A 12,500-nucleotide genomic window follows, 5' to 3' on the forward strand; every position below is an offset into this window, starting at 1 on the left:
CCCGGTCACGGCGCCAGAGTGAATGGAATCACTCTACCGCTTCACCACTGCGCGCTGCGTGTCGCGTCAGCGCCTTTCCAAGCACGGATCACCGGGTCCACTCGCACGCGGTGCTGCTGACTTCTGTCGTTTGGCTCGTGCACAACGGCAATCTGATAACAGCAGGCCAGAGTGCACAACTAGTTATGAATGTCACTTCCGCCGCCACAACAGGTCCGACCATTACGCTTGTCATCACCCAAAGTGACATACTGTTTTGGTACCTTACTACAAAAAGATTTACAGCCAATACGCTACTCTTAAGCTAATGTTGGCGATAATTAGCTAGCCAAATTATCTGGCCTGGATAAACATAATTTAATACGACTCGTTAAGATTACAGTCAAAGCAGCATGCCATGGCGGTAGGCTATGCTTAACAACAGCGTTTAGGCTACACAGGACGACAACATCAACGGATAGATATGACAGGGACGTCGTGGGCACGTGTATGATTTGACGTGTTTTAGCCTACAACATATGCAACAAGAAAGACCATTTCTCAATAACTGCTGATAGGCTAATAACAACATGGGAAGGATGCGAAGCGACCCATAGGCTTCAAGCGGCAAGTCCAAATCCAACGACTGATCACGGCAACTTACGTCACCCTTGACGTTCCCGACGTGCTCAAAGAGTTGTAACGTTACCTTTTCGAATAGTATTGAGTTTCCCCGGCACTTATTGGAGCAAGTATGTTATCGGAGTCCCATTGCCATCAAATCCATACAACTCTTCCTTCGAAAATGCACTGCGTACGGCGCAAGTTGCCACTACCGGCCGGGTTGCCAGATCGGAGACGTGCCGTTTGGAGCCGTTCAGGGCAGAAGACACAGATCAATTAGCCTACCTCAGTGTGGGCTGTGTTTGGTGTTTTAAAGTTGTACACATGGATTCAAGAAGGCCTGTTTAATCAACACATTTAATCGGTTTTATGGTTTGTGGTGGAAGTGTTATAATGGGCAAGCCACTTAACCCAAAATTGCTCCGGGGACAATGTAATGACAGTGTAATGCCCTTGTAATATAATTGACATCCTTGCTGAAAAAAAACCCCAGCAAGAAACCAGCTTAGGCTGGTAGCTGGTTTTAGCAGGTCCTTGCTGGTTTTCTTCCAGCTATTGCTGGTCTTTGCTGGTGTAGCTGGTTAGGCCACCAGGTGGACATGCTGGCGTGACCATATGAGGAAGCTGGTCATGCTGGTGTGACCAGCCTGTTGTGTTGGATACAGCTGGTAAAAGATGGTCCTGCTGGTGACCGGCCTGTCAAGCTTGACAAAGATGGTCAAACTGGTTTTCTAGAATGACCAACATAAGCTGGCGTGGCCAGTAAAAAACAGCAATGTAGACCATCAACACCAACTAAAATGACCAGTTTGAGGTGGTACGACAATCAAAATGTTTTCTTGAGTTTTGCTGGTCAACCATCATAGGTTGGTCAAACAAGCTGGTCAACCAGCAAGCCACCTTAAGCTGGTCCTGCTGTTTTTTTCAGCAGGGACGGCCGGGATGTGTGAGTGTGTGTGTGTGTATGTGTTTTTTTCAGCAGGGATGTAAGTCACTTTGGACTAAAAAAGTGTCTGCTAAATGTAATGTCATGTAACTTACTGACCAACACACACAACACACTCACAGACACACACAAGATGCACACACACAACACACTCATGAACACACACACTCAAAGACCAAACAAACACCACAACTTAAAACACACACACACACACACACACAACACAACACAACACACTCAGTCAGACTCTTAGGCTATACTGCATTCACAGCAACACATGTGACATCAGAAACTCACAGACTCACAAAACACACAAACACAAAACACATTGCACTCACAGAGTAACACACACACACAACACGACACACTCACAGACTAAAACACATACACATACACACACACACACACACAAAACACAACGCACTCACAGATCCCACTCACAGACTAACACACACGCAACACCCCCCCCCACACACACACACACACCACAACAGGCTCATCATGACAACTACTGTTGCACACTAACACACTGGGCCCTTGAAAGATGGTTTTTTTTTTCTGGAAGAAATGTAGCTACAGACCGGATAACCAATAATTCAGATTTCCAATCATGAGAACATTTATATGACATCGTCTAACTATTTTTGCTTACACACACACACATATGGATAATAACAAAGGTTATAGGTAAATTATGCCAATCTGGCAACCGTGCTCACCATCGCAATGATTCTGACGTAGACGTCAAACACACTAATCACGTGACTGTGCCAAATTAGGCAGTCTTTTCAAATCCTCCTGATCACAACATTCACAGTCGCGGAAGGGAGTGCGAAGATGCTTCAAGGCATAGGCCTATTGCTGAGAGACTGCACCAGGATATAACTCAGACCTATATACTCTAGCCTATATATTAAAATGACCTTCAGGAGACCGGTTTGCCGTTTGCATGTCTTAAACAATCAATCAGGAATGTTTTCTGCAGTAAATTAAAGGGGTTTGCGAGCCAGGCTATGGTTGCGTAACCGCATTTTATCGACACACTGTAGCAGGTTGTAGTTGCATGTGACGAATAATGAGCTCAGGATTCTGTCGCCTGTCCAATCAACGAGAAGAAACGGTGTCCCGCATCACTGTCTAAAACCGAAGAAATCGTCAATAATGTGCAATTAATAATATTTTAAAAATCAACACCTGGTTTGTTCTCCTCCGGTAGTCTTGGTTTTTGGGTTTGAAGCGTCGTGAAGACTCTTAAAGAAAAGCAGAGAAGGGAGAGATCGATTCTGTTGAAGTGTTGATATCAAACGATGCGGGTTGGAACTTCTCACAACTTCTACAAGACATGAAGCATGTTGCGAGCGCGAACACAGCTTGATGATTGTCCATAAAAACATAGCCTACACAATGAATAAACAGTAGCCACGCTCCACGAATTAATAGACCATAACATTAGTTTTCAGGAAGTGGTCTGAATGATCTAGCAAATGTCCATTTCATCAGAAACCTGAAAGTGCTCAATCAATAGCCTACACATGTTTGATGTCAGAGTCTACTTCTGTCAGATGTGTAAGAAACGAATAGTAGCCATCTACTTCACACTCCTGATTTCGGTAAACCAACTCTTGAGGAGTGAACTTTACTCTTCTTCGTGTTTACGTCCCGACTGAACGGATTGATTCGAGGTGTGTTGCTGCCACCTAGAGGGCTATATTTTAGCCTCAGTTTTCCTAGTTCTCACATAGCAACCCACAGTGGCCTATATAAAATAATCACTTCTTGTTTTGTTGATATTAGTTTATCATTATAACACCGCACGGGACGCGTTGGCACGTTTGTAGGCCTACAATGAGTGTGATTGCAATGTTGTCATGCAATTCCATATGTTTCCGTTTAAGTTACAGTATGCTACTGTTTGCGCACATACGCATACACCTTCTTTTAGCCCTATACTGTCTAAACACACACACACACACACACACACACACACACACACACACACACACAGGGACTTGTCTTGCTAGTGATTCCAATTCCAGACTCGGGAGTGCACATTCAGTTCTGCACTGTTGACCTTTGCAACAATTCCTGTGTGTGATGCAGCACCTGTTGCGAGAATGAATTTAACCGTTTGAGACGTCTAAATACGTCTGTTGTGTGTGCATGTGTGAGTTTAACAGTTTGATACGTGATTAAAAGCCAGAACACGTTTGTGTGTGTGTGTGTGTGTGTGTGTGTGTGTGTGTGTGTGTGTGTGTGTGTGTGTGTGTGTGTGTGTGTGTGTGTGTGTCTGTGTCTGTGTCTGTGTCTGTGTCTGTGTCTGTCTCTGTCTCTGTCTCTGTCTGTGTGTGTGTGTGTGTGTGTGTGTGTGTGTGTGTGACATTCCGTAGACCTGTAGCTTGACTGTTTTGTTATTCCCAGACTCCACCAACGCACCCAAAATCAGAGCGCTAGAAACCCATTTGATCACCGGTCATGATGATGATCTTCAACCGTTAAGTGCACTGACACCCAGCGGACAGACTCGGTAGGCCTACTTAGCTTTCAAGTTGTAATTATTCGCAAATTATTCGTACGGTGGTGGAATTGCATATAATATCACACAGCAGTATTTCAACATAATTTCAACCTATCAGCATCCTCCGCCACCAAAACCAAAAGCTTGGTCGACGTGACATCAAAACTCGGTGAACACAAACCACTGAAAGCACTCGGAGCGTGTTATACTTGATTTTCAAACATGTATCTACATCAATTAGTCGTTAATTTTCAAAAAGCTGCTAGGAAAAGTCTGATGTTCTGAAATAAGGGTACCAAGTTAACTTGTCGCTAGTAAACTACATTTCCCTGAAAACCTCGGTCATGTGACGTCACAGCTGGGATTCATCAAGAGGTCTGCGCCTTGGCGAGATGAGAAAGCACGCAGCGTCGCGGGCTGTAAAGGGCATTCCCGTGTTAAAGTGTAACCAGCTTCTAATTGCTACTGTTTTGGGTGTAACGGATAACAGGACCGCTGTGTGACATCTATTGCGGAGACAGAAAAGGGTAAGAACTCATTCTCATTCTCTGTCTTGGGTCTGCGGTGCAGTAAATTAACTTGGCAACGTTAATCTTCCTTTAGCATAGTGTTACCAGTCACATTGACATGCACAGGTAAATTAACCGACAACTGTCAGTGTTGAGACATAAACTTTTGGAAACAGAAGTTAACAGTATCTCAGAGGTTTAATTCTACTCCTTTTACAGGGTTAATGCTCAGATGTTGAGATGCTTCGCTGACGACTAGCTGTTAATTTACCTCGGAGGTATAGCAATCAACATGCTATGGGTTCGTTATTATCGATGTGCGTTATAGGCTGTTGAAGTTGGGTAGTTGGGTAGACCTTTAGAAACCGCTCAGGTAGCTGGTATCATCTGTGATGATGGTTAACAGTATATCTGTCATGTAACATCGTTACTACGGATAGATGATGATAACATTCGCAGATCTCGAAAAACTACAGTTAGGCATAGCTTGCTTGCTAGTTACGGTGAAATAGTGAGTTCAAGATTGTACTGATTTATGAAGTGAGTGACATAGCCTACTCTTCGCTGTGGGAGTGTTGGCCTGCTCGCCTGTAAAGGTCTCTGGGCTTCGCTCCAACCGAGTGTCCACAACCGAAGTGAGGTAGAGTAGCCTAGTAGGCGTAATTATCCGAAACACGTGATATAGGGTCTAAATGTGAAACTGTAAATTAGCGCTCCCAAAAACACTCACTCTGACGGCGTTGGTGTATGTTTAGGCCGTGTTTTGTTGGGTGGATTGTAGGTCTGTTTTGTTTCGGTTATTTTCCATGTCAGTCTGGACTGGCAACTAGACTGCTCTGATGTAAAGAATCTCTGGTAGTTACGTCTGTCGCTTGTCCGTATGTTGTGTGTGGACCAAGTCCCACTCAGCGTATCTTAAACATTTTACTTTGACCTTTTTGTGAAGTGACCAGCTATAGGCTAGATTTGGAGGAGAGCGGTAGTGAGCGACAACAGGTCGCAGTCAGGGTTGATTGGCTGGTCGTTCTTTCAAGCAAGCCTCATTTTGATCTAGAAGATGTCAGCTATTCCGAGATGATCGTTTCGGAGATGATAACTTGTGATGATGAACAGTGTATGTGACCATGGTGATGATGAGGGTCTTCTTACAGTGATTGATTGGGGGGCACAGTAAGAAGACACACACACACACACACACACACACACACACACACACACGGCACAGGAAGTGGGAAGCAGTGCTGGTGATCAGCGTAGCACATTGTGGCTCATTCCTGAACAGGAAAACACCAGCTTACTCATCAGCTCTCCTTCCCTGTGTGTGTGTGGTGTGTGTGTGCGTGTGTGTGTGTGTTTGTGTGCTTACTCATCTGCCCCCCTCCCCGTGTCGTCTTTCTCTAGAAACAGGAAGAAGACAAGAAGAGCCACCAGACAAGAGAGAGAGAGAGTATATGTGAGTGAGTGTGTGTGTGTGTGTGTGTGTGTGTGTGTGTGTGTGTTTGGAAGTGAAAGATCAGCCAGACCTGCGTGTGTGTGAGGCGAGCCTTATGAGCTGCAGCTGTGGGTGTGTGTGGTATGGAACATGAAAGCACCCCAACGCAAGAGGCTTCTCCTGCCCCTGCCCCTGCCCCTGCATCTGCCCCTGCATCTGCCCCTGGTCACGCATCTGCCCCTGCGGGCCCGCGGTTCTGTGTGGAGCGGGACGTGTACAGTGAGACCCAGTTGGACTCGGAGGTTCTGCACAGACGGGACCACGCCCCTAAGAGCCTCTGCCAGAGAGTCGCCGAGCATGTGCGGTACGGTACACACACACACACACACACACACACACACACACACCATATTGCCACCGAGCATGTGCGGTACGGTACACACACACACACACACACTATATTGCCAAATATATAGTATTGGGTCACCTACCTTGACCCCCATATGAACTTCAGTCACATCCCATTCTTAATCCATAGGGTGTGTTAAGTGTGTTAGGAGTGTGTTAGGAGTGTGTTAGGAGTGTGTTAGGAGTGTGTTAGGAGTGTGTTAGGAGTGTGTTCATGAGCATTTTTGACCATTCTTTCTGAAGCACATGTGTCACACTGATGTTGAACGAGGAGACTGGCTCTCAGTCTCCGCTTTAATTCATCCCAAAGGTGATCTATTGGGTTGAGGTCAGGACTCTGTGCAGGCCAGTGAAGTTCATCCACACCAAACTCTGTCATCCATGTCTGTATGGACCTTGCTTGGTGCACTGGTGCACACTGTCATGTTGGAAGAGGAAGTGGCCGTCCCCAAACTGTTCCCATAAAGTTGGGAGCATGGAGTTGTCCCAAATCTCTTGGTTAATGCTGGAACTGAGAGGCCAGGAGCAGCTCGGGGATGACCACTTCCTGTTCCAACATGACTGCACCAGTGCACAGTGACTGTGTATGGTGATGAATGACTTTGGGGAGGGTGTGTGTGTGTGTGCGAGAGAGAGAGAGAGAGTATTTAATTTCCATCTCTTCATTTCAACTGTCAGAGGTAAAGACCAAGTCAACTCAGACTGGCGCCTATTACCCGTGTGCGTGCGTGCGTGCGTGCGTGCGTGCGTCCTTGAGCTTGTGTAATTGTTGGTGCCAGTCTGCTGTCCGTTGCCCATAGTGATGTGTCTGCTGTGAGAGATTGTGTTTATTTGAGTACATATCAGTGTGTGTGTGTGTATCCTCTCTCCTGGTGGCTGATGCGCGGAGCCTGTTGCCCATAGTGACGTGTGTGTGTGTGTGTGTGTGTGTGTGTGTGTGTGTGTGTGTGTGTGTGTGTGTGTGTGTGTGTGTGTGTGTGTGTGTGTGTGTGTGTGTGTGTGTGTGTGTGTGTGTGTGTGTGTGTGTGTGTGTGTGTGTGTGTGTGTGTGTGTGTGTGTGTGTGTGTGTGTGTGTGTGTGTCCTCTTTAGGTGTTCCCCTGAGCGTGTGAAGGCCGGAGCGCGGAGCCTGTTGCCCATAGTGACGTGGTTGCCGCGGTACCCTGTGAAGGACTACCTGTTTGGGGACCTGGTGTCTGGCCTCAGCACTGGAGTCATGCAGCTCCCACAGGGTGAGACACACACACACACACACACACACACACATATACATATATACTATACCTACCTATACCTACATTCTGGAGCAAATCTCTTTCTCTCTCTCTATCCCCCCATCTCTCTCTCCCCCTCCCTTTCTCTCTATCCCCCCCCCCCCCCCCCCTCTCTCTCTCCCCCAGGTCTGGCGTATGCCATGTTGGCTGCGGTTCCTCCAGTGTTTGGTCTCTACTCCTCTTTCTACCCCGTCCTGCTCTACACCTTCTTTGGGACCTCCCGCCACATCTCTATAGGTGAGCACACACACACACACACACACACACACACACACACACACACACACACACACACACACACACACACACACACTCCTCTTTCTACCCCGTCCTGCTCTACACCTTCTTTGGGACCTCGCGCCACATCTCTATAGGTACACACACACACACACACACACACACACACACACACACACACTCCTCTTTCTACCCAGTCCTGCTCTACACCTTCTTTGGGACCTCCCGCCACATCTCTATAGGTGAGCACACACACACACACACACACACACACACACACACACACACACACACACACACACACACACACTCCTCTTTCTACCCCGTCCTGCTCTACACCTTCTTTGGGACCTCCCGCCACATCTCTATAGGTGAGCACACACACACACACACACACACACACACACACTCCTCTTTCTACCCCTGTCCTGCTCTACACCTTCTTTGGGACCTCCCGCCACATCTCTATAGGTGAGCACACACACACACACACACACACACACACACACACTCTCCTCTTTCTACCCTGTCCTGCTCTACACCTTCTTTGGGACCTCCCGCCACATCTCTATAGGTGAGCACACACACACACACACACACACACACACACACACACACACACACACACACTCCTCTTTCTACCCCTGTCCTGCTCTACACCTTCTTTGGGACCTCCCGCCACATCTCTATAGGTGAGCACACACACACACACACACACACACACACACACACTCTCCTCTTTCTACCCTGTCCTGCTCTACACCGGCTTTGAAGCGGTTCGTGGACCAAAAACGAAAACCAGAAACATAATGGTGACCAGTTAATACCGTTATTTTTTTGGTTGTTTGATAAGATTTCTGTGCAGTGTGACTTGGTGAAGTTCACTTCAAGAGAAGCTTACGGCCAGCGGTACAGGCAGAATCTCTTCATATCCCTCGGGGCCCTGACAAGGTTCTGTGCGTGTGTGTGTGTTTCTAAGTTTAATATTTGCAGTGGCAGCTATGTACTGTACACACCGTTGTGGTTTGTATTGTCAGATGTATGGATTACTGTGATGCGTCTGTATGCTTTGTGCTTTTGCATTATTTGATGACATAAAAGAAACAAATGCACTGCATGGTGACTGGCCAGGTTTGGTTGAGTGAAGTAAGCCTGCCCTGTTTGGTTGAGTGAAGTTAGCCTGCCCTGTTTGGGTGAGTGAAGTTAGCCTGCCCTGTTTGGGTGAGTGAAGTTAGCCTGCCCTGTTTGGGTGAGTGAAGTTAGCCTGCCCTGTTTGGGTGAGTGAAGTTAGCCTGCCCTGTTTGGGTGAGTGAAGTAAGCCTGCCCTGTTTGCCCTGTTTGGGTGAGTGAATTTAGCCTGCCCTGTTTGCCCTGTTTGGGTGAGTGAAGTTAGCCTGCCCTGTTTGGGTGAGTGAAGTTAGCCTGCCCTGTTTGGTTGAGTGAAGTTAGCCTGCCCTGTTTGGGTGAGTGAAGTAAGCCTGCCCTGTTTGCCCTGTTTGGGTGAGTGAAGTAAGCCTGCCCTGTTTGCCCTGTTTGGGTGAGTGAAGTTAGCCTGCCCTGTTTGGGTGAGTGAAGTTAGCCTGCCCTGTTTGGGTGAGTGAAGTTAGCCTGCCCTGTTTGGTTGAGTGAAGTTAGCCTGCCCTGTTTGGGTGAGTGAAGTAAGCCTGCCCTGTTTGCCCTGTTTGGGTGAGTGAAGTTAGCCTGCCCTGTTTGGTTGAGTGAAGTTAGCCTGCCCTGTTTGGGTGAGTGAAGTAAGCCTGCCCTGTTTGCCCTGTTTGGGTGAGTGAAGTAAGCCTGCCCTGTTTGCCCTGTTTGGGTAAGTGAAGTTAGCCTGCCCTGTTTGGGTGAGTGAAGTTAGCCTGCCCTGTTTGGGTGAGTGAAGTTAGCCTGCCCTGTTTGGGTGAGTGAAGTTAGCCTGCCCTGTTTGGTTGAGTGAAGTTAGCCTGCCCTGTTTGGGTGAGTGAAGTAAGCCTGCCCTGTTTGCCCTGTTTGGGTGAGTGAAGTTAGCCTGCCCTGTTTGGGTGAGTGAAGTTAGCCTGCCCTGTTTGGTTGAGTGAAGTTAGCCTTCCCTGTTTGTTTGGGTGAGTGAAGTTAGCCTGCCCTGTTTGGTTGAGTGAAGTTAGCCTGCCCTGTTTGGGTGAGTGAAGTAAGCCTGCCCTGTTTGCCCTGTTTGGTTGAGTGAAGTTAGCCTGCCCTGTTTGGGTGAGTGAAGTTAGCCTGCCCTGTTTGCCCTGTTTGGTTGAGTGAAGTTAGCCTGCCCTGTTTGGGTGAGTGAAGTTAGCCTGCCCTGTTTGCCCTGTTTGGTTGAGTGAAGTTAGCCTGCCCTGTTTGGGTGAGTGAAGTTAGCCTGCCCTGTTTGGGTGAGTGAAGTTAGCCTGCCCTGTTTGGGTGAGTGAAGTTAGCCTGCCCTGTTTGCCCTGTTTGGGTGAGTGAAGTTAGCCTGCCCTGTTTGGGTGAGTGAAGTTAGCCTGCCCTGTTTGGGTGAGTGAAGTTAGCCTGCCCTGTTTGGTTGAGTGAAGTTAGCCTGCCATGTTTGGGTGAATGAAGTTAGCCTGCCCTGTTTGAGTGAGTGAAGTTAGCCTGCCCTGTTTGCCCTGTTTGTCATGTACATAAGAATGCATGAAGGGCTCAACAGGTAGCATTAGCCAGTGCTGCCAGGTGTGTTTGATCCTGTCGCCAGTGTAGTTGGTGTCTACACGGACCCGGCTGGTTGCTGCACCTAGTGAATCAGCGCGTTGCGATGGACAAGGATCTATATGTGCAATGCATTTTTATCAAACCCTGTCTGTCATTATTCACACACTACTCACACACTCTTGATAGACTTGATTGTGTTGGTGCTCAGGTTATATCTCATTATGGGGTTTACCAAGTGTGTGTGTGTGCTGATGAAAGCCTTTGAGGAGGAAGTGTGTGTGTGTATTGAAGGTTTGGCTGGGTGTGTGTGTGTGTGTGTGAGGATGTGTTTTTATTGCCATCTTTTCTATCATTTCATCTGGCAGAGATAAAGACCAAGTGTCGACTCAGACTGGCGCCTAAGTCTATTACTCATACTAAAGGTGTGTGTGTTTGTGCGTATGTGGGGGGGGTGGGGTCACACTCTAGTGTGACAACGCGAATACACACAAACACACACACACACACACACTTTTAGTCTAGATTTAAAACTGTCTGCAGTTGAGGCCTTTCAGATTTAAAACTGTCTGCAGTTACGGCCTTTTAGCCATCATCCCAAAGTCAGTTCCAGAGCTGAACTGCATAGCAGCTAAAAGCTACGTCACGCTCACAAATGCACGTGCGCACACACACACTCCTAGTCTCTGTAATGAACGCGTGCAGACACACACTCCTAGTCTCTGTAATGTGCACGCACACACACACACACACACACACACACTCCTAGTCTCTGTAATGCGCACACACACACACACACACACACACACACACACACACTCCTAGTCTCTGTAATGCACACACACACACACTCCTAGTCTCTGTAATGCGCACACACACACACACATGCGCACACACACACACACACACACACACACACACACACACACACACACACACACACACACACACACACACACACACACACTCGTAGTCTCTGTAATGCACACACAGACACACTCCTAGTCTCTGTAATGCGCACACACATACACACACACACATACACACACACACACACACACACACACACACACACACACACACACACACTCGTAGTCTCTGTAATGCACACACAGACACACTCCTAGTCTCTGTAATGCGCACACACATACACACACACACACACACACACACACACACACACTCGTAGTCTCTGTAATGCACACACAGACACACACACACACTCCTAGTCTCTGTAATGCACACACACACACACTCCTAGTCTCTGTAATGCACTCACACACACACACACACTCCTAGTCTCTGTAATGCACACACACACACACACACACACACACACTCACTCCTCGTCTCTGTAATGCACACACACACACACACACACACACACACACACACACACACACACACACACACACTCCTCGTCTCTGTAGACTCTGTTCTCGGGAAGCAGGAGGAGAGGGGCAGTGAAGGTCGGAGGTCACTGATGTTGACATTCAGAGTAGGGACACACACACACACACACACACACATTCAGAGGAGGGGTCACTGCACCATGGGATTCTGGGATAGGAGCAGCTCTGGTTTCACCATGCTGGATTCTCCCACCTGAAGCATAACATGAGAGCCACACACACACACACACACACACACACACACACACACACACACACAGTGTTTCTGTGTGTATGTCTCTGTGTGGAGGTAATTCCAACCTTGTGGTTCATGCATAATATTCCTGCAGTGTTTGAAAGTCCAGGCCAAAGTGTGCGTGTGTGTGTGTGTGTGTGTCCGTCCCAGGACAACCCTTCACGTTGACTGCATTTATTTGCATGCGCCACCACAAATACATCAAAAGTTAGAGTAGCTGTGTCTCCATGTTGCTTGGCAACCACTTTGATCGAGGAGATATATTTCCTGACGAAGGAATGATTATCATCATTGCCT

General features: G+C 47.7%; 2 protein-coding genes across 5 annotated transcripts in view; one reads left to right on the forward strand and one right to left on the reverse strand.

The window, feature by feature from the left end:
* The window catches only part of napepld (N-acyl phosphatidylethanolamine phospholipase D), an 11,267-nt gene extending 10,427 nt beyond the window's left edge, over nucleotides 1-840 (reverse strand). For both annotated transcript variants that reach the window (XM_062518498.1, XM_062518497.1), the window contains exon 1: nucleotides 689-840. The gene's annotated coding sequence lies outside the window, so the exon portion shown is untranslated. The remainder of the gene's footprint in view (nucleotides 1-688) is intronic.
* A 3,613-nt stretch (nucleotides 841-4,453) lies between these two features.
* The window catches only part of slc26a5 (solute carrier family 26 member 5), a 25,685-nt gene continuing 17,638 nt past the window's right edge, over nucleotides 4,454-12,500 (forward strand). For all 3 annotated transcript variants that reach the window (XM_062518592.1, XM_062518593.1, XM_062518594.1), the window contains exons 1-4: nucleotides 4,454-4,591; nucleotides 5,975-6,369; nucleotides 7,504-7,643; nucleotides 7,812-7,922. In XM_062518592.1, the coding sequence (XP_062374576.1) occupies nucleotides 6,149-6,369; nucleotides 7,504-7,643; nucleotides 7,812-7,922 (472 nt within the window). In that variant the 5' untranslated portion in view covers nucleotides 4,454-4,591; nucleotides 5,975-6,148. The remainder of the gene's footprint in view (nucleotides 4,592-5,974; nucleotides 6,370-7,503; nucleotides 7,644-7,811; nucleotides 7,923-12,500) is intronic.

Source organism: Sardina pilchardus, chromosome 17 (assembly GCF_963854185.1).
Source record: "Sardina pilchardus chromosome 17, fSarPil1.1, whole genome shotgun sequence".
Lineage (NCBI taxonomy): Eukaryota > Metazoa > Chordata > Actinopteri > Clupeiformes > Clupeidae > Sardina > Sardina pilchardus.